Source organism: Adelges cooleyi, unplaced genomic scaffold, assembly GCF_023614345.1.
Source record: "Adelges cooleyi isolate 19-005CV unplaced genomic scaffold, UGA_ACOO_1.1 ACOO_flye_CR_arks_rails_tigmint_CR_PRNA_30, whole genome shotgun sequence".
In the NCBI taxonomy this organism is placed as follows: Eukaryota; Metazoa; Arthropoda; class Insecta; order Hemiptera; family Adelgidae; genus Adelges; species Adelges cooleyi.
This window is the reverse complement of record NW_026095971.1, coordinates 21,365,055-21,388,148: the sequence shown is the minus strand read 5'-3', so window position 1 is coordinate 21,388,148 and position 23,094 is coordinate 21,365,055. Positions and strand designations below refer to the sequence as shown.

At 30.3% G+C, this 23,094-nt stretch overlaps 1 protein-coding gene across 1 annotated transcript; it reads left to right on the top strand.

Moving 5' to 3' along the window:
- The first annotated feature begins 5,741 nt into the window (after nt 1–5,741).
- LOC126838837 (uncharacterized) lies at nt 5,742–6,571 on the top strand. The gene is made up of 2 exons (XM_050573582.1): nt 5,742–6,015; nt 6,121–6,571. The coding sequence occupies exons 1-2, from the start codon at nt 5,797–5,799 to the stop codon at nt 6,517–6,519; spliced, it is 618 nt and encodes a 205-aa protein (XP_050429539.1). The 5' UTR covers nt 5,742–5,796; the 3' UTR covers nt 6,520–6,571.
- The last annotated feature ends 16,523 nt before the right edge of the window (nt 6,572–23,094 follow it).

Below are 23,094 nucleotides of genomic sequence, written 5' to 3'. Positions count from 1 at the left end.
TTAATTAACTGCCTAAATTTTACCATAAACATCTGAATTGTTAATATTTTTAGAGAAATATTCTTCAATATTGAATATATAAATGTATATCTTTAAAAAATTGTAAAAAAAGTTATTGGGATGTATAAGTTTCCCCATAGACTTCGTATTCGTCGTTTTGCGGTTGTCGATATTTGTACAAAAATCTACAGAAAAAGTTTGAAACAGTTGCTTATTATAGGCAGTGTGTGTATAAGTCAGATTTACGAAAAAAGCGCTACTTATGCCACTTAAAAATCTTATAAATATTAAATATTAATACAACATAAAACTGTGTACGTATGTAAAATGTTCTGATGAGAATTAAAAAAAAAAATTCATAGTTTTAAATATAAATTGCTACATCTCCAAAATGAAGTTTTATTTAACATTTCATCAAAAAAATTGTAATTAAGCACACCGCTTTTTATTGTAAGAAAAGGTTTTTTTTAGTATAGAATGTTTTAAAAAATATATATTTTGTTTTGAAGTTATTATTTTTATTACAAAACGTAATCACTAAAGAATGCAATATTGCCAAAAAATACATTTCCTTATTACACAAAGTATTCACTAAGACTACACTAATACAATGCGATTACGGTAACGTTGCATTTTTTACAACTCTATTACAGCTAACAGATATATTAAACGAACGGTGTAACCCGTTTTCCGATTCTGACCAATCCGGTACCATACAAGATACAACCGGATCTTTTTTAAGAGAGGCCAACAGAAACCTGTTCGTCTTCATCCACGACATAGAAAACGTCAACTTCCAAGTATTCTCCGTCTCGCCTTGCTCCCTCAGGAATAAATGAATAATCGACACCCGTCGGCGAATTTGTACGGCCACACGCGCGAATGGTCACCGGATTATCTATTGAGATTTTCAATTCAGGCGTTCCAGTCTATTTGTCTCCGCATCGTAACCAAAGCCCCATGGTACGTCACCAACAACTCCCTTCACGAAGACCTCAAAATAGCAACAGTCAAAAAGACTGCATCTATTTACTACCAAAGACTACATTGCAAAATGCACTGCCATCCAAATCGACTTGTCACTCAGCTACACTCAAAAACTCTTCCGGGCAATCCAAACCGTCGCCTCAAACGAAATGATGTTTTATATTCTTATCAAAATTAATTAGTTAACTAACTAATAAAAACAATAATACGCGCGACAATATTCTATCGTAACAGAACGGTCGTTTACGGGAGAGTGCACCCGACATAGTAGTTTGGGCGGCCTTAAACAATAAGCATGATTGAAATTATATGAACTATGCTACACCTGTAAAGCCGCCCAGTTAAGAAAAATAATAAAATTTTTATGAACTTTAATTTGCATTTTGCACACAGAATAAATCAGAATGGTCGCTGATAGGAAAATACGCGAGACTACGGTAATTTGAGTTTAATTGGCCGCATGGCAAAAAAAATTAAAACAATAACGGTTTTAATTTATTATAAATTTAGTAACTGCACACTATTGTTTATCACGGCCGATCTAAAAATAACGTGAATTGTGTAGTTAGAACTACACAATTTGTGTATACGACGGCTGACCGCATTTGTATGTTTATCACACTATAATCACTTTATTTGGTGAATCTATCTTTACACTTAAGCATTTGACGGAAGAGTAAATTTCTACATTTTTTAATGTAAAAATAACATAGTCGTTTTCTCAAATTTTTTTTTTTGTATAAATTTATATGTTAAATATGAATGCAATGTCGATGTTATAATTTATCGGTGACATTTTCTACAACCAACATCGACGGTTTTCCATTAAGGTAAAGGAAAATTGGCAGTTTGAGCTACATATTTTAGAAGTTGCTGCAAATAGAGTTTTAACGGTTTTTGATAAAAATAACGTAAACAGTTCTTGAAAAAATTGTTTGCCATTTTTGGCTAGACAAATTGACTCGATCATTTAGTTTAATTTCATTTGGCGTAACATAATTCATTGGTTTCTGGACCGAGTAATCAGAAAAAATATTTTTAGTATATGGCCAGATAATATTTACTATCCATTATTATTTAATATTTTTTAAGCGTGACTTGTGAAACGAGTATAACGGGTCTTGTTTATGTTATTCCTTATTTTATTTTAAATTAAATAATAATTATAGAACGTGTATTAAAATCTTGATGTGTGAAAAGATACTTGAAAATAAAAAATTATAAAAACAGTTTTTAATTATAATATGGTTTATGTGTAGCTATAGCTTCAAATTCTTTAACGTAATTAATAAAATCAAGTTGTATATTATTTAAAATATTGAATAAAAATAAGTTAGAGGTTAAACATTAATTGCTTTAAGCCTTAAGCAATAAATGAATTGAATTATCCAACAGTACATAGCCCTGCTGTTCATTTTAATATAATTGATTGTACTTACTACAACGGTTAGTCGGTCGTTATTACCCATATAACTCTAATAGAAATTTAGTGAAAAAAACGCTATTAGATTCACGTATAAATGTTTTTATTAAAATATATAAAACTGTGTATCTAAGTAAAATGTTGAGATAAATTGTATTTTTATAAATGCTTAATTTTCAATATAAATTGCTACAAATCCGAAATCAAGTTTTTTCTTTAGCTTTTTATTGTTTAAGTGACATAAATATCAACATTTTTGTAAAAATCCGGATTACTGGATACCCATTATTACTGAGTAGGTATGTTGTATAACAGTAAATAATACAATTACCTAGTGTTTTTCAAACAAATTTCCAAATGAAAATTTAGGCAGTTAAATCAATTTTGTAGTACATTTATTTAGTTAACATATTACACTTTTTTCAAGACAAAACCAAAATTCAAAATTATTTGTTTTGAACCGTCGAGAATAAACACTTAATTTTAATATTTGTGTTTTTAAAATACTAAAAGTTAACAAAATATATCATTTCCAATATAACTAATTTGCATATAGTTTAAACCATTGAGTATACTCAATGTTTAAACTAAGAAAAGGTGTTGTTTAAAACCCATTTTGAGTATAAACTGTATAAATAAAAAAAAAAAACAATTTTGCTTTCAAATTATAAATTTTACTACAATACGATTAGATTACACTAATAACTAAATATGAAATTTCTATTACACAAATTATTCACTTAGGCTACACTAATACAATGCGAATACGGTAATGTTGCACATTATATAACTTGTTTACAGCGAACAGAACTTTGAATCGACCTGACCCCTCTTTTAGGTATCACACAAGATACAACTTGATCGTCTTTAACAGATTCCACAAGAAACGTGTCTGAACCTATCCACGGCACGATAAACTTCACCTTGTAATCATTTTTCGTCTCGCCTTGCTTCCTCAGGAATATGTAACCATCCACACCAGTCGGTGAATTAGCACGGCCGCACGCTCGAATGGTCAGCGGATTATCTTTTGAGATTTTCGATCCATTTGGATCCGTGATCTCATTACAACCGCTATCGGTCCACTTTCCATAGTCTAACATTGAGTCTTTTACTTCCAAATAACTGTCGTCGTAGTTGTACTGTATCGTAAATGTCACTTTTTGGTTTTCTGCATCTAAACTTGTAATCGAAGTGGTGTTTTAAAATTGTGTAGTCGGACTGCGTACCCGCTTTCGAGGCTGTTCTTATGGACCGAACGCTGGTTACAGCGAGAAACATAAAAATTAATCGGTACATGCAATATTGCAGATATATAAAATGTACAAGCAACGAGTCAGCATGTTTATAATTTGTAGTTATACTGAATGCATGACTACTGAATCCACGGTATATATACCACGGAATTACCTTTTCGCAGTAATTAATTTTATAAAATTGAAATGGACCACCAAGTATCATAAACAACTAAATATTCTGAACTTCGGACACAACAAGGGCAAATAGTACATCGTGTGATAGATAACATGTTAAGTTTATTGCTATATAAATATAGATTGAATTGGCACTTTTTTAAGAATAATTGTAGGTATAGCCTAGCTACTGAATTTACGTTATTTTTAACGAAACGTTTAAAACTTGCTCGATTGGTTCATTGTTGCATATATAAATTAAGATTCTCAGACTATTTATTTTAACATAGTTTGACTCCATAACTATTAAGATACATGTGTTACTATACTATGCGTATATATCTATTTTTTCAAAAACTATTTAATATTTTTTTAAAAAAAAAAACCTTATACTCGGTGTGCAGCAACTTATAAAAATATGTAACTCAACCTGCTATCTTAACTTTACCTTAATGAAAAACCGTCGATACTAGATATAAAAAATATCACAAAAAAAGTTGATAAAAAAAAAAAATTTTCATGATGACAATTTTTTTTATACCATTATGGGATTATCAAAAATTGCCAATTGAGTATTTAATTATAAAAAATGTGTCAACCTTTTTACATTTTTCGAATATCGGTAGAAACCATTTAATAAATGATGATGGCCGACTGCAAAATACATGTGGACACAAAGATATAGTTTTATTAGAAAACTAAACACTTCAACGTTTATAAATAATTAAGCATATTAATTTGATAAGGCCATAATGGTTTTTATACTAAGTTCATCTTTAATTTATACAATAACAGGTTACATGATAGTTTTCGGTAACATTTTATGTATCTAATATTGGCGGTTTTCCATTCAGGTAAACTGTAATGTTAGCAGGTTGAGTTACATATTTTTAAAAGTTGCTGCATATCGAGTATTAACGTTTTTTTTTTACAAAAGAAAGTGAAATAGTTCTAAAAAAAAAAACGCATAGTATAGTAATATATGTATCTGATAGTTAAGGCGTCAAACTATGTAAAGTCAATAGTCTGAGATTCTAATTTTTCATACAACAATCGACCAAGTTTCTACGTTTTCGCTAAAATAATGTAAATTCGGTTACAAGAGCTACACACTTTTTGTATTAGAGGGCTGACTAATTTGTATGTTTATCGCTGTTTTAACATGAATTCAGTGATTCGATATACATACTTTTTTCATACAACGCGGGCGGTCGAGTCAATTTTTACATTTTCTAATGTATAATAATAACTGTTATTTTAAAACAAATAATTTAGTTTTGTCTTGAAAAAAATGGAATTTGTTATCTAAACTAGGGTAGCAATAAACTTAACATATTATCCATCATATTTTGTACTATTTGCGCTTTTTTGTCCGAAGCTCAGAATTATTTAGTTACTTAAGTATGTATCCTAATAATTATCGGGTCAAACAATGTTAAAATCATTAGTCTGAGATTCTTAATTTTAATATGCAATAATCGAGCAAGTTTCAACGTTTTCGCTAAAAATAACGTAAATTCGGTATCAAAAGCTACTACATTTTTCTTATAAAAACCGCCGATTCAATGTAAATGTTTATCGCTGAGAAATTTCTTGTCTATCAAAGGCCTAATAACAACGTCATGTTGAATCGTATAGGCAATCATTTGGTACGTTTGTTTGTGAAGCACCGTATCCGAGCTGTCGAGTTGATAATCCTGTGTTGAAGGCGATAATTTGGCCAAGGGAGCAACACATTTAACATATTACCTATCATATTTTGTACCGTTTGCCCTCTTACTTGTGTCCGAAGTTCAGAATTATTTAGTTGCTTATAATACTTTGTCCGGTACGAAATACAAAATCGATTACCGCAAAACGGGCAATTCCGTGGTATAAATACGATCAATTCAGCAGTCATATATTTAGTATAACTAAAAATTACCAACAGTTCTCACTCGTTGCACGTGCAATTTATAACGCAATTTCGCAATCATGTACCGATTAATTTTTATGTTTCTCGCTGTAACCAGCGTTCGGTCCTCACTAGTAACTGAGAACGACGATACGTCGACCGACAAAATTCAGTTCGATAAATGCTCCATCGTCTGCGGTCCCCTGTGTTCTACGTTATGTTCGCGTCTACCAATAAGTCTACCTACAGTTCTCTGCAAAAGTGTTTGCAAGCCACTATGCGAAGAATCGTGTCATTCGGTAAGTGGTTAATTGCAACTGCAGTTATCAGACCGTGCAGTTGCCGTTTCACCTTATTTACACGTCATGGTGAATTTATTCCGTCTTGTTTAACTTTTTTCTCAGGATCCAAAAATGGCAATTACGATAACGTACAACCATAACGAGACTTATGTGGAAGTCCGTGATTCGGATTTAGACTCGGGAAAATGGACCAAAGGTGATTGTAAAAAGACATCGTCTCCGGATGGTTTGAAAATCACAAAAGATAATCCCGTGACCATTCGAGCGTGTGGCAAGGATCTGTCGACGAAGGGTGTCAAAGGTTATTTTTACCTGGCGCTCAATAACGAGACGGAAAATGATTACAAGGTGACATTTAGTGTGCCGTGGATGATAACCGGTAAAGAAGCGTTTGATTTGGAACCCCTTAAAGTCGATGGGTCCGTAATTTGTGAGCCATACGAGGACTTCCAAGACTCACGATCGATTCCAACAACTATCCGCTGTTTTAGAGTAAGATAATGTGCAAACTTACAGTTATTGCATTGTATTTTCGGACATTAGTGTAGTCTCAGTGAATATGTTTTGTGATACAAATTGTACATATGCCTTTAGTGTAGTCTTATTGTTTTGTAATAATAAAAATTATAATTCCAAAGCAAAACATTTTTATTTTTCAAAAACATTCTATACTAGAAATAAATTGTTTCCAATTAGTAATAAACTATATTATACATATACAGAGTGATTATATTTTTATCATGACACACTCAATATCTCATAAGGCGTAATAGGAAATTAAATTTTTATTTTCATATTTTTATCGTTCTATGTATAAACTTTAATTTCTTATTAAACCCTATGAGATATTGAGTGGTTCATGAAAAACGAATGACCCTGTATAATAGCAATATTTTCTAATCTATTTGTTTTAATTTCCATACATATTTCCGATATTTCCATACAAAATTAGTAATCTCAGACTATTGATTTTTAACATTAATATGCTATTTATGTCACTTAAATATATTATTAGGTACAATAAAAAACTGTGTATCTAATTAAAATATGTTTGATGAAAATGTAAAATAAAACTCATCACCAAAAGAAAAATTTAATTTTTGAATTCGGAATTGTAACAATTTATAATCAAAACTAAGTATTTTTTCTTTAATTTTCATTAGAAAATTATATTAAGGCACGCAGCTTTATGTTGTAATAATATTTAATTTTTATAAGATTTTTAAGTGCTGTTATTTCTTAAATCCGGATCTAACACACACACACTCTGCATATTATAAGAAACGGTTCCAAACTTTTTCTACAGAAGTTTTGAACAGGTATCGACAACCGCATCCCGCACCATTGTCTAGATTAGGGTTGCTATCTCGCGTCCACCCTAATACTACAAATATAGTTTTAAGCACACATTGTCATTGCAAGTGCCACTCTGTTATTGGAGTATGCATAAGTTATTTGTATATTTTTTTAGAAAAATGTGGTACATTGTAAGCAATGAGGTTAAAGTACTATCGGTTGTTCTGTTCAAAGAGTCTACAAATATGTACGAAACTTAAATTTCACTTTCACGTGTCGAAAAGGGCAATAGCTGTTTTCTTAGGCGTTGCTCGCCGTTTAATTTTTTCTTACAGGCAACAAAAACAAAAACGCATACTGTTGTTGTGCTGTTATCCATTCGTTGTGATAATATAAAGACTAAGAGTTCGATAAAATGTATATACCTACATGTTTTTTCTCGAAAATTAAAAACTGTTTTTTTCCTTCCAGGTGCCCCTTTAAAATATTTTCCTAAAAAACTACCTATCAGCTCCTATAATAATATTGGTGGGGAGGTGGGGGAGTCCTAGGAAACTTCAGGCCGTTTAAAAACTCTTACAGCTCCCTGAGAAATTCGTCAAAATTAAAAAAAAATTACTGAGTATAAGAAAATTGAATTAAATATTCACTGTAAATTTTGGTTCTGTGTTAGGTTAGCCGTTGTTTTTGTTTTCGAGACTCTGCTATACCGTGCAGTGTACACAATGGCCAAATGGTTTTACTAGCTCTGCTTGATAAAAAAAAAAACTAATAGCGAAATGCGATGAACTGTGTATACATAAAAAAATATGAAATACGAACGAAATTCTCAAAAGTCAATGTCAACAGATAACAATACTTTTCATAATAATAAAAAATAATAATAATGCTTTACTCGGTACTTTCTCAAATTATTTCTTTTTAAGTCATAGGGCAAAATCTTATCCACACAGAGGCCTCTCAGTCTAAGTACAATCTAAGTTGTAATGTACACGAGCAGAACAATATTTTACACGTGCATTGTTCAAATATTAACATGTTTTCATGTTAAACTAAAGATATATGAAGGCTACCCGTGTACGAATTTATCGGTTTGTAAAAAAACAACAGATACTATGTAACTAGGACACATTTTACAAAAGCGATACCGAATTATCCGATTTAATATACTGTACATAATATGTGCTTCCTGATATGGTAGAATACATGAGTAACAAAAACAAATTGGAAATCATCCCGATTTTGGAGAATTTATATCTTTACAATAAGATTTAAAACTAAAATTAAAACTATACTACAAACTATGCGTCGCGCAAGTATTGAAAAATGTCTAACAGTTTTCAAAATAATTGCCGTTTTACACATTTCAGAGTACCTACGGTTAAATTTTGAGTTGTTTTCGATAGAAACTACACAGGTGTGGAAGCCTCTTAATAATATCAAGGTGGATTTTCTTTGGTTACTTTTAACACGATCTGTGTATTAATAATTCTGATAGCTTAAGAACTCGAAGTAAATTTAAAATGATAAGTAAAATATTAAACTTGCTTTCGTCACTAAATAATACAGATTTCCAAAATAGATTTCCCTTATGAATGTGTGCCTTCGCAAAATCTAAACGTTTCCTTTTATTTATTTGAACGGACTAAGCGTATGTCTATCGTTCTTAATGGCTACAAAATCAATGATAACATGCTCGTTGATATGTAGAACTCTCAGTCCATACGGGTTTCCTCTATTCCGGTACTATTTTTATCTGTTATTCATACACATCGATAAATGTACGGAGACTTTTTTGCTGTTATTTTCCAAAGTTGTTGTACATGTATAAAATAAACTAAATTAATATATATGCTCTATTTTTCTAAAAACAAATATTAATATGTTTCTGAATAAAAGTGTGTTAAAAAAATGAGGTTAATCAACTTTTGAATTATCATTTTATGTTTTTGAAAAAATTTGATAACAGTGTACGGAGACTTTTTTTACCCACTGTAAGTCGAATAGATATGGCACTAGATTTTTCGTTTTGTACTTTTAAAGTTCATTTTACATTTACTTCTAACTCACCGAGCTATCAGAATTCATAAATAGGCCGCGTTTGAAGTAACCGAACAAAATCCACCTTGACATCGTTAAGAGGCCCCTACGCCTGTATATTTTCTATTGAAAACAAGTCTTTGTAAATTCGTACATGGGTAATCTTCATATTTTTATTTAGTTAAATATGAAAATATGTTGTTATATGAACGATACAAGTGCACAATATTTTTCTGCTCATGCGGATATTACAACTAAGATAGTACTTGCGCCAATAGGAAAAAATGTATTAAATAGGTACGTTAAATAATGTTTCGAATACGATAGTAATTCACAGTAAATCAATTTATTTTTTGTTTTATACAATATGTCGATATATTTTTTTTTATCAGTCATTAAAAGACAGTCTACCACGGGACAGTAACAAATGATGTATTACTATCCGTACTTGTGTTTCTACTTTCCTTTGTCCAGCACATTCTGCGATGGATAACGGACATTTTCCGCAAAGGTGTGTAAAGAGTTCACCGAATGATTTTGAATCTATCCAACCTAAAACGAATAAACAAAACAAAAATGTTGAATTTAAATATAAATAATATATGTTATTACAAAGGCACGATGTGGTGCAGTTGTCAACTCAGTTGTCGGTGAAACAATTTATTTTAGCTTCGATGTGCAGCTGAAAAGGTATTGATTTTGTAATGGTGTGTTTTTATTTGTCTAAATTTGTTTCCAGAATATGGGGTGTTAAATTTATTTTTCATTTTACTTTATTGAGTATACTTTAATAGTATAAAATATTTTTTTGGTAACTTTACATGTTCCGGGCGGTTTTTGTTATACACATACACTGTTTGATAATATCTAATTGTTAATAAGTTGTGTTGTTAAAAAATAACAAACGAAAATTATTTTAATTTATATAAATGTGAATGAAAACAATTTCCTTATAACCAACTGCTTTACAGTTTCGCATCGAAGATAAAAAAAACATATTATTAAATGATATGTAATGTTTATGATAAATAATTACGTTCTCTTGTCGATCTTTCTTCAATCAAGTGGTCTTCTAAGTACGTAACTAACATATCATAAATGTCTGGAGTTTCACCCATGTACATGTAGAAGTTATACTCTAACATAGTATTACTATTAGATGAGGAACTTTCGTAAATCATGAGCCATTGCATAAAATCATTGAACGCATCTTTTATAATCTGGAAATTATTTATTAATAAAAAGTTAAATTCTATAAAAAATCCTATTATAAAATACACGACCCATCATTACAAACTTGATTGTTTTTTACATAAACTAAAAAATAAAAATTAATTTGAACATTACTTTATTGATTACTATGATATACTTTAGCTTTTGAAAACAAAAATAAATTATTACTAAAAGCTTTAATGTTTTAGTAACCAAATTAATACATTTTAATTTATGGACAAAAAAAGTTTAAAGTAAAACATTTGGTATATTAAATGAATTTAACTAAAAAATGATTAAGTTACGATTCTAACAGCTCCAGCTGAGTAATATTTTACTTAAACTTCTTTAGTAAAATATTAACAATTTCCTAGATAATAATTACTATTTAGAAATATTTAACCTTTATATTATAAATAATAATTCAGAAAAATATTGACAAAACTTAATAATTTTTAAAATAATGGTATGAACTACCTGATTGTTAGTTTTCTCATTTATTTGTAAGTCTTTAAGCTGAAATAATTAAAGTTTCAAATTAAATGTAGGACAACTTTTTCCTTTATATTATAAACAATTCAGCATAATATTGCCAAATACCTGATTGGTTTAAAACAATAGTATGAATTACATTATCAGCTGAACATGAAGCTTTGTTCGCGTGAAGCTTTGCGCCTTTTCTTTGTTCAGCACATTGTGGAAGGGGTAACCCATATTCCTAACAATGGTTTTTAAAAAGTTGTATATATACTTCTAAACTTATGTAATCTAAAAAAGATGTACTAAACAAAAATATTGAATTTAAATATAATGCTATAACATGTAATATTACATTTACTATAAGGGCATTATGTACTGATGATGTGCTGCAACTGTCACCACAGTTTTGGGAATTGTTAAACACTTTTAAGACTCATACACTGGTTGATAACATCAAATAGTTAATAAGTTTGGTTGTTAAAAAAGAACAAAATATAAATATTTTAACTTATATAAATGTGAATGCAAATAATTTCATTAAAACCAACTGCTTTTACAGTTTCGCAACGAAGATAACAAAAATATTATTTAATTATATGTAACGTGTGTAGTTATTTTTTACTTGGGTTTTCCGTTGATATGTCAGCGTGTTTCTGTAAGTATAGTTGCACGATACCAAAATCTTTTGTGGGTTCACCGACACCCATGTTCATGTACATGCAAAATTGATCCACTGTAAGACTGTCAACTATGTAATATTTGCCATGGCTGACCTGTTGTGTACAATCATTGAACGAATCCACTATGATCTGAAAATAACATTTTAACAAGTCGATAACTAGTTTTAGATAACTATTTTTGAAGTTATTGAAGTTTCAAGTTCAGGGCAGGAGGAAAGGTGAAATGTAGTATTTTTTTTTTTACTTTGCGCATTTCCACTCCTATCCTAACTTTTAAACTACTTATAACTTTAAAAATAATTGTTCAAAACTGGTTATCGACCAGTCAACATTTTTAGTACATTATTTTACAATTTAAAAAGATAATGAAATGTTAAATAAATACATCAGATATTGCGATTAAGGTAAAACCAAAAGCATCTCTGCTTTGCATCGAAGCTAAAACATTTTTCTGGATTTTTGTGTAAAAGACTTCAAAAGTGGTCAAACTATATGTTTTTGGGGTAAGTGATTGCAAATTTAATATCAGTTTTCAATTTTACTCAACCATAAAAAAAAGTTAAGTAAAAAAAAAAAATTTAATTAAAAGCTAAAAGTGGTACTTGAGTATCAAAACTTAATAGTATCATTCTGCATAGATCTACATAAAATTGTTGTGATGGTTTGACCAAAAATACAATGCGATTACGGTTTTTTCTTGAAAAAGTGTAATATGTTGTCTAGACTATTATTTTGAAAAAAAGAAATGTACTACAAAATTGAATTAACTGCCTCAAAATAATTTTCCAATGAAAATTTCATTGGAAAATGATTTTGAAAAAACACTAATTATTTTTTTTCTTTCCGGTAATCCGGATGTTCACAATAAAATGCTATTTATGTCACTTAAACATATTATTAGATAAAATAAAAATCGGTGTGCTTAATTAAAATATTTTTTTGATGAAAACGTTAAATAAAACTTCATTTTGGAGATTTAGCAATTTGTATTCAAAACTATGATTTTTTTTTTTAATTCTCATCAGAACATTTTACATACGTACACAGTTTTATATTGTAATAATATTTAATATTTATAAGATTTTTAAGTGGCTTAAGTAGCGCTTTTTTCGTAAATCTGACTAATACACACACACACTCTGCCTATGATAAGCAACTATTCCAAATTTTTATTACAGATGTTTTGTACAGATAACGACAACCGCAAACCGACGAATATGAAGTCTATGGGGAAACTTATACATCCCAATAACTTTTTTTACAATTTTTTAAAGACATACATTTATATATTCAATATTGAAGAATATTTCTCTTAAAATATTAACAATTCAGATGTTTATGGTAAAATTTAGGCAGTTAATTCAATTTTGTAGTACATTTGTTTTCTTCAAAATACTAGTTTAGATAACATATTAAACTTTTTCAAGATACAACTAAAATATTTGTTTTAATACACCTATATTTGCTTCTTAATAGTGCACTAATTTTACTTTAATAGCTTAACTCTAAATAGCTATAACTTTTGAACAGACGAGTGTAAAAACTTATTTTAAACATTTTTTTTTTTTAAATACTAAATGTTAACAGAATATGTCGAATTTAACATTTCCAATATGACCAATTTGCATACAGTTTAAACTAAATAAGGGAATTTTAAGTATAGAATGTTTAAAAAATATATATTTTGTTTTGAAGTTATTATTTTTATTACAAAACGTAAACACTAAATAATGCACTATTGTCAAAAAATACATTTTCTTATTACACAAAGTATTCACTAAGACTACACTAATACAATGCGATTACGGTAACGATGCATTTTTTACAACTCTATTACAGCTAATAGATATATTAAACGAACGGTGTAACCCGTTTTCCGATTCTGACCAATCCGGTACCATACAAGATACAACCGGATCTATTTTAAGGGAGGCCAACAGAAACCTGTTTGTCTCCATCGACGGCATAGAAAACGTCAACTTCCAAGTATTCTCCGTCTCGCCTTGCTTCCTCAGGAATAAATGACCATCGACACCCGTCGGCGAATTTGTACGGCCACACGCTCGAATGGTCACCGGATTATCTATTGCGATTTGCAAACCAGTTGGAGACGGCACCTCATTGCAGCTGCTATCGGCCCATCTTCCATAGCTTAAAAATGAGTCACTCACTTCCAAATGACTGTTGTAGTTGTCGTAGTAGTAGTCGTTGTACTGTAATGTAATTTTCGATTCAGAATTTAAACTATTGTGGTCTGACCGAACGCTGGTCATAGCGAGAAACATAAAAATCAATCGGTACATGATTGCGATATTGCCGTCATAAAAGGCACGGGCACGTGTCAGCACTATTTGTAATTTATAGTTACACTGAATACATAACTGTTGAATCGATCGAATATATACGATGGAATTGCGGTAATAATATACTTTTTTTATTAGAGATAAACATAGAAATTTGAATCGGCTGTTTTAATTAATCAAACCCGATTATTATAGGTATTCATGTTGCAACTAGGCGATCAACAAGGAAAAACTATAATTTTTTTATTTTATTTAATGCCGAAATAATAGTGTCTTGTTAAAGTCTGTAAACGGTCCAATACCTACTACCACCACACAACACTAGTGCCACTTTCCACAACATCCAACCACACTTCTCAATTCTACTCGATCTTAACATTATTCGAAATCATATGCATTGTTAGTATTTTTTCCTCTGTTTGTTAGATTCAATTCATTGTCAAAGCACTCATCTTCATGTACTGAATCCCTTTGGATCGGGTTGGGCAGTGACCTAATAGTTCTATCTGAAATGTTTGTTTATTATTTTGATTTTTCTTGAACATTATACTGCGATACTTACCAATCCCATAATGTTATATTGATGGGTGACTGTATGTTTATTTTTAGATTTATAACCAAGTTGTGTCACAATGACAAAAATGAACAAATTTGTTATTTTCATAATATTATTCGAGCGTGTTTTGTTTTTGTATATAGTATGGTCTACTCAAGTATGAGTACAATGTACAGAGCTCGTACACTCGAAGCGCCGAACTACAATTATTATTATAGAATTCTCATAGGTCGCACTAATAATTATAGATAATACGTTTTTTTACCTTGGCTATCTGTGTTATATACCAACCGATAAATATTATCAATATTAATCGACTTAATCGAAAATTAAATTATATTATTATACTAATTATTGTATACTATTGTTTACAAGTTACAACAAATGAACGAATATACTGTATGTTTTTTTTTACTAAATTATTAACAATACATTCATACAACGAACATGAAATGTGTGACTATACCGGGTGATTGATTAACTATGGACCAGTCAATAACTTAGAAGATATTAGACTTTTTTTAATTATTTTTTTTTAAAATCTGATAGTTATTAGTTGGGACAAATTTAATATATTTTTGAAAAATATAACCCCGTTCCTATTATATGTTAAAACGGTATGAACTTGAGAATTTTAAACGGTAACGTATATATTTTATTAACTTTTTAAATTAAGAAAAATTTTCTGAACATTTTGACTGGTCGATAACCAGTTTTGGATAATTAGTTTTCAAGTTACGCAATTCTAAAAGTTATGACGGTAGGGGAAGGGCGGTTAAACATCTCTACTCTCCACCCTTCCCCCCGTCCTAAATTTTAATCTTTAATAACTGGTAATCGATTAACAAATGAAAATGTATTTTGATTATAAATATTTATGACACAAATTTTATTTGCAAGTTTTTAAGCTAAAATAATAATATTTCGCAATAATAGTAAGAACAGCCATTTAGGAAAACTTTAATCTTTATATTATAAATAATTCAGCTATCAATTTACAAGAAAATAATAGTTTTAAAAAACAAAATATAAATTACCTCAGCTTCAATTTTCACTTTGTCTAGAATTTGATCGTTAGAAACAAGTACAAAAGTATATTTGATGTACAAAAAACCATTCAATCATATCGATGTTTTTAACAAAGATGTTAGTAAGTTTTTTTTTTACAAAAAATAGGATAGAAATGGTATATTGCAACAGCGTCACATATATTCAACAGAATACCAAGCAATCAAAAATCAAGATTATGAACCTCTGGGTTTTAATATGTATTTAAAACGTGCAGAAGAATATCAGTTATCTATTGTCATACATTAGTATCTAGTGCTATACTTTTTTCACTTTTAAAATTGGGAAAACCCCGTTAGAACAATAGTTTTGAATCAAAATCATGAACGCAAAAATATGCAATACAAAAGTCGATCCTAATTTTATATGTATTGTGTAACATATTAAAATTAAATTTATTTTAAATGTTTTTTTTCCAAACCAACAACTAAATTCTACATTTAATTACTTTCAGCCAGTTTTGATTTATTGTTGCCAAAGTACCAACTAGATGAAATTTGTGGTTTATAGAGTTGCTATTCGTAGAAATTGGTCCAGTATTAAAAAAGTTACAGTGCATACAGACAAAAAAAAAAGCCCACATCATGGTAAATACAATAGCATCTCTGCTCTGCATCGAAGCTAAAAAAGAGTTATTTTTTTTAAACGTTTCGGACCTGCGATTTGGAAAATACACATTGTTGTTTGGTGAAAAAAAAGTCAAAAATTAGACAACGTTTGATTTGGAAAAAAAATAATATAACATAATACCGTGTTGTATTATTTGTGTATTTTGCACATAAGTATGCGCCACAGCGATTTAAAATATATAATATATTAGTATATTACCTATAACGTAGGTACAACTATAAAATATTGTTTTTGTAAAATATTACTGTTGTTATATCGTCATAACTAAAAAGGCCGTGTGTAACAAACAGGCGTTTTTCAAATTTTGTTTGCTATGCGATATTCATCGTGAAAAATACTGTATAATGATAATTTAAAGTGCGAGAAAATAATACCTATATATTGTTGGCTTCTGTACAACGAGGGGATTTTAGCTAAACCTAAAAATGTTAGTTGTACACTTATAATTAAGCGTCAAACGCTAATTGCAATATAGTTACAATAATATGTCTTGAGGGGTGTAATTAACAAATATTTTAATCATTCTAAACATTTCAACGACGGTAAAATACGAATGTACAAAATGTACGGGTATTCGCTATAACTTATGTAAATATACAGTACTGCCGTGCAAAAAAATAGTTCAAACGACCGAGCGAATACGTTTAAAAAAAAACAGCTTTTCTTTTACGGTAGTGCAAACAAGAATACCTACTTGTTTGTAGTGGCGTTGCGCTGAAAACACAAAAAAAAAAAACATGATACCTACACCGTTTTGAAAAAAAACTACGAAACTGTGGACAACTGTGAAAAAAATAATTCTAAACGTTTATAACCTAGATACTGAAATATATAATAGAAAAATAAATATTAAACACACGGTGGTCGTTTGTTTCTTTTTTTTTGACGAAGATTTTTTTCTGAACCCTTAGGTCTCTAGGGTAATAAGGGTAATATTTATTTTAATATCAGTCCGTTGTATCTTATACAAAATGAACAAAGTGTTAATTGAATACAATACTTGGCAGTTGTAAGAAAATGAGTCATGATTGTTTTTGTAAAATCGGTGTTACAAAAATGACTAAGCGCGTGCGAGAGCGTTGCACTGGGCTTACATTTAAAATCCGAGTACATGTATTTAAATAAACAACAAATAGCAATAATATAGTTGGTATTGTAAACACATTGTGTACGATTTTCGTTTTCAGCCGTGCAGAACACGTAATCAATGTGTTTAGTCTTTTATAAAAGTCCATAAACGAATGTGTTATATTGTTTGTAAAAATGAATTCGCTATACGTGGCTTTTGTGATTTGTGCTGTCTTTTGGAACGCCCAAGTGTTTGGATACGTGAAACCGTTGGACGACGAAAAAGCGTGCGAATTGATAAAAAATCAATACTGGACTACTTACGCAGGAGACATAGTGCTCGGTGAAAAACTTGGAGATGCAATCAAAAAAGGTAGCGCGATATGCAACGAGACCGCCAATCGGCGGGACGTCAAGGTGCTGGCCAACCATCTCAATCGGGTCCAAGTGTTTATGAACTGCAAGTTCATCGAGTACTTGGGCAATTGGCTGTTTTTATTGGACGTGCTCAAAAACGAAGTGATCATCAAGTACCAAGATCAACTGAACGCGGGATTCGACGAGATCAACGAGAAAAATTGGGCAAGGCTTTCCAGTGTCATTGGACCGTTATTGCAAGGTGCTCGTGCAGTAACTGCCTTGTGGCACGGCACGTTCAAACGACTTGCCGAAACGTTTCCCACGCCCGACGATCAACCGTTCTTGACGCAAGCCACTATGACTTTGAATTTGTTCGTCAACGACAGCATCGATCCGGCATGGAAAGATACTGATGATCACCAGAAATTTCTAAGAGTCGTCATGATGCGCGCCACCATCCAAGACATTTTGTACCGTTATTCGAGAAACAATTGCGTTTTGGCGTTCGACGAATGGAATCCTGGGTCGGGCATTCAACCGTCGTCGAGCCAGCAGAACTTAAAAGATATCGTCCCGGTAAAAATGTCGAGTATAGTCTCCAAGTTGGAATCTTTCGCCGTACAGATAAATCTCTTAAGAAAGGACGAAGCGAACAGACACTACGCGCCGCACGTAATTTTCACCAATGAAATATTGCATCCGGATAAGTTTGTAGTTGACGACAAAAGCGTCAGGTGGCTGTGGGACGACGCCAGAAAATATCCCATCGAAGCTTATGAAAATTTAAAAACCCAATTTCACGGTCTCCTGTTCGATCAGTACAAAGAGCTGAGTGTGTTCACGGTGCTGGTAACGTTCTACGGTTATTTGGCTGACTATCTTAAGGTTTACATTGCTCACGTTATGACCCGCGACACTGCATTTTTCGGCGACCAAGACGAACCAAATAAGTATTTGAAAACCGTTCGCACGTGGTTGAAGGATTTGTCAAATCACATTGGCAGAGTACAATATACTAACTCCTTGGTCGAAATCCACCATCGGCTTAATGATTTCCATTATGCCTACGATAGGATGTCGGTACAAGATCTATTGTTGATACTCCAAGCACAGTTGAATGCGCTCAACTTTTTGATAGAGTTTACGGGAAGTCCTTACAAAATAAACGATGTCAAAACGGTCGGTGCTGTTGATATGCTTGAAAAGCTGAAAAACCACATTGAAAATTACATTCATTCGAAAATCGTCAAAACTGATTTTCCACTTTTGAAAACTATTTCGAAGTATACATGATGATAATACCGCTATAATTAAAATAAAATTAATGTTATTTTATCTAACTCCGAGTGCACTTTTTTGTCTTATATTAAATATCACATATTGTTATATGAATATTATCAAGTAATAAAATTATGTCAACAAACGTTTTTCTTTTAATAAAAAAACAGATCTGTTAAAAATTGTTAATTTTTTTTAGTATTGATTATTATACTTATACAATTTTAAGAACTAAGCATTTTCTCACGTCCTATTTAACAAAGGTGTAAATGCCTCAGGTTTACACAGTACTACCTACATTGTAAGAAAATAGTTTAAACATATAAAAACAAAAACAACCAAATGAAATATATTTTCTTTTAAATATGTTTTTTTATACTAGGACCAAAAAATATACCTACTCGTTTGCAGAGTATAACACCTGCGCCAAAAAACACACAAAAAATAAAAAACCCAAAAAAACCTGATAACCAAATCGTTTTGAAAACGTGTTACCAACTGAAACAAAAAGGGTAAGCTCGTTAATTAAAAGAGTCTACTTAAGAAAAATACATATTATTGTAACACTTTAATATTCATTGTTGTTTAAGTTTCAGTCAGCATCATATTGACTTGTCGTCTCACTTCTATCAATTATTGGCCGTCATGTAATCATATTCAAATATAAAACCGTTAATGAATAAATTGTATAATATTTAAGCTTTGCTAAACTACTGCATCTATAGTTCAGCTATGAATGCATCTTATAGTTCAAACATGACAATCATTTTCCAAAAAATATCATGTCATTGGTCATACAAAATGGTGATTGGTCGCCCGGCAAACTTTAAAATAACAGTTACCTACTTCGAAACATAAAATTTTATTTATAAAAATTTTAAATAAAAATCAAATTAATGTACTTTACAACAGCATTTGTAATAAGTATGAAATTTAAATTACAAAAGTACCGTGATGACATTTCAAAAAAGTTTTAAATATTTTGTTAATTTTTTTACATTTTTCAATATTTAGAAAATGATTATCTTCAATCCTTAAATGTAAAACAAGTATCGCATTTGGGTTTTTAAACAAGAACGTATGTTTTTCATTTCATAAATCTGTAAAAATAATTTTAAAATAAAATTTAGCGTTTGAATTTGTAACTTTCAACTATCTGTCCGTTTGCTAGGATTCTATAAAGATTTGAATTTAAAATCAATATTTTCTGGGTTCTTTAAAACAGTAGCACTTCTATTTGCTATTAAATAATAATACTGATCCCTATCAGTAATACTGTCCCCGATAAGACCGTATAGAACCGCTCCTCCATATATTATTAAAAAAAAGTAAGGATTTTTATTATTATCTGGTTATCGGTTTTATCGACGGCCGACGGGGTCGATCTTATTATTAACGAGCAGTTAACATGCTACCTGTGTTGAAATCCCAAATGAATATGGATCAAAATGTCAAATCTGTACAACAGATTAGGTAAAGAACCGATTGATGAAAATTAGAAATTCAAACGCTAAAACTGTTTTAAAAAATGTTTCTATAAAAATTAAAAACATACGTTCCCATTAAAACCCCCGAATGCGATACTTGTTTTACATATAAGGGTTGAAGATAAAAAAAAATTCTAAATATTGAAAAACTTAGTAAAATATATATTGTACTAGTTAGATCACCTTGTATAATATATGCGCCATCCATGGTGATATATTATTTTATTACTATATATATAATAAATGTCTAATAAAGTTCTCTTTTAAACGACAGACATATCGACTGCCCCAACGAAAAAGGTCGTATCTCGTTTTTTGTAACTTTTGCTATAATATGTATCCAAATTTTTCACACTGATATGTTAAAAAACATAATAAAAATTTAAATTTCAATGTTTGTTTGGTTCATCCTAAAAAGTTGCAAAAAACGAGATACGACCCTTTTCGTTGGGGCAGTCGATATATGGCACGCGGTTAGGTTAGGTAACGACTATATAGTTTTGGCAGAATTTATACTAATGGTATTTTAGCGATATTGTTTAGGAATCCTGTACTAGCTGAATTACGTTGAAAAATCTAAACAGAGTTTACTTAGACTAGATTTCATCAATATAGATAAATACCAAAACGCTTAGGCAACAAATCAATTAAAAATACTTTCATAAAAAATTATTATTTTTAAATATTTGTTCTTTGACAAAAACAGCATTTATTTCTTTTAACTCTTAAACCAGATTCCGAAAGAATATTAAGTAATTTTTTTAACCTATCGTTATGTTGCTCTATCGTTTTGCCCGCAATTATTACACCATCTTGAAATACACCTTCCCCTTCTAAATTTGCAGCGGTAAGTTCCATAGCTTTCTAGAATTCACCTGCTGAACTTTCTATACTAAATGGATTTCAAAAACTGTTATTATGGTACCTAGGTACTTAAATCTAATAAATCTTCTTCTTCATCTTATCCTTACACTCTCAATTACACGGTGCCGGGCACTGTAGTCCTACACCTCTCACTGCCTCTGTCCCATATCTTCTTATAACATGACCAAACCATTCAACCTATTCTCTCTCGTTTACCCTACAATTGGTGCAACTCCTAGACTCCCACTTATGTATTAATTTCTTATTCTATCCTCCCTAGACACTCCACTCATCCATCTAAGCATTCTCATCTCCGCTACACTCATTCTCAATAATAAAATAACTGAATCACTAAATAAAAAAATAACTACTTATGTCTACCAAATCATTTTTTTGTCCTATGTTTACAATTATTATCATCATACATAGTACAAAAGTTACCACCTTATTTTTAAAAAAAAATTTTAAACAGAAAACTTGTTGAATACATTATTTTACTTTTTTCAATTTTGTTATTATTTAAATTTAGTAGGATGAAGTTTTAATGATCCATATAAAAAAAATATCAATTCATGGATTTTTACTTTTGTGGTTAACTTAAAAATAAATATCAATTTATCTAGTATATAAAATATTGCTGTGGACAAGTAAGTTATATGTTTGTACAACAATCAAATAATATAGGTATTTTATACACTGTTTATTATTATTATATAATTGTCCAGATCTAAAAACTTAAAAGACTTGCATGATTGACCTCTAGACATATCATTCGTGTTTTTTACTCTTGAGTTCTTCTACACTTTTGAACTCCTGATAGACCACCAGATCTTAAGTATACGCCTTTAATGCTTCATGCCGTGTGTAACTCCGATACTTAAATTTTAAACGTACAGTAACGTCATGACCGAAACCAGTCGTAGACGGTGAATTCTAAACAGATTAAGATTTTAATTTGACCCATATTTAGACATATACCTAATAATCAGTGGCGTACTTAGGTTTTTGTTTTGGGGGGATATGAATTTATCAAGCGGTCACAGACTCACCCCCAGAGTTTCCATGAAATATAATAACTTATTAACATTATAATTTATATACAATCTATGATGCCAAAATTATAATATATAACGCATTACTCGAGATTAAATATTTTATTGTAACAGGCTATTATAATACAAAATCTAATTTTCTTGATTTTGTTGCTATAGTCTATTCAGTTTAAGTTTGCCCACTTTCGGTACGTTTTAAGCCGTTTTAAACTGGAGCAACTTCTCTCTGGAGTTGCAGTTGAAACAGGCAAAGTCACAAATATTTTTAATACAAAATTGATATCGGGATATATTTCATCATCGCAATTGAAGACCTTGGGGCAACAACAACAAGACATGTCCTTTTTTTCAAAATGTTTTTAAACCCAAACATTTTTTTCCAAAATATTCTAAAAAATTATTTTTTTAGAATTTAAAACGTTTTGAAAAAAAACATTTTTTAGAATATTTTGAAAAAACATTTTTGGGTTTAAAAACATTTTGAAAAAAAGGACATGTCTTGTTGTTGCCCCAAGGTCTTCAATTGTTTAGAGCTTCTAAGCCATTTTTAATTAGTAAATCACTAGTGGTCAATTTCAATTTCCACATTTTGAGTTCAGCATTAATATGTGTTTCATCAATTGTGGGAGAATATAAATCAAACAAGTGATTGAATTCCTCCCTGTCTTCGTCAGAAAATCTTGAATGAAATAAGCATTCAAA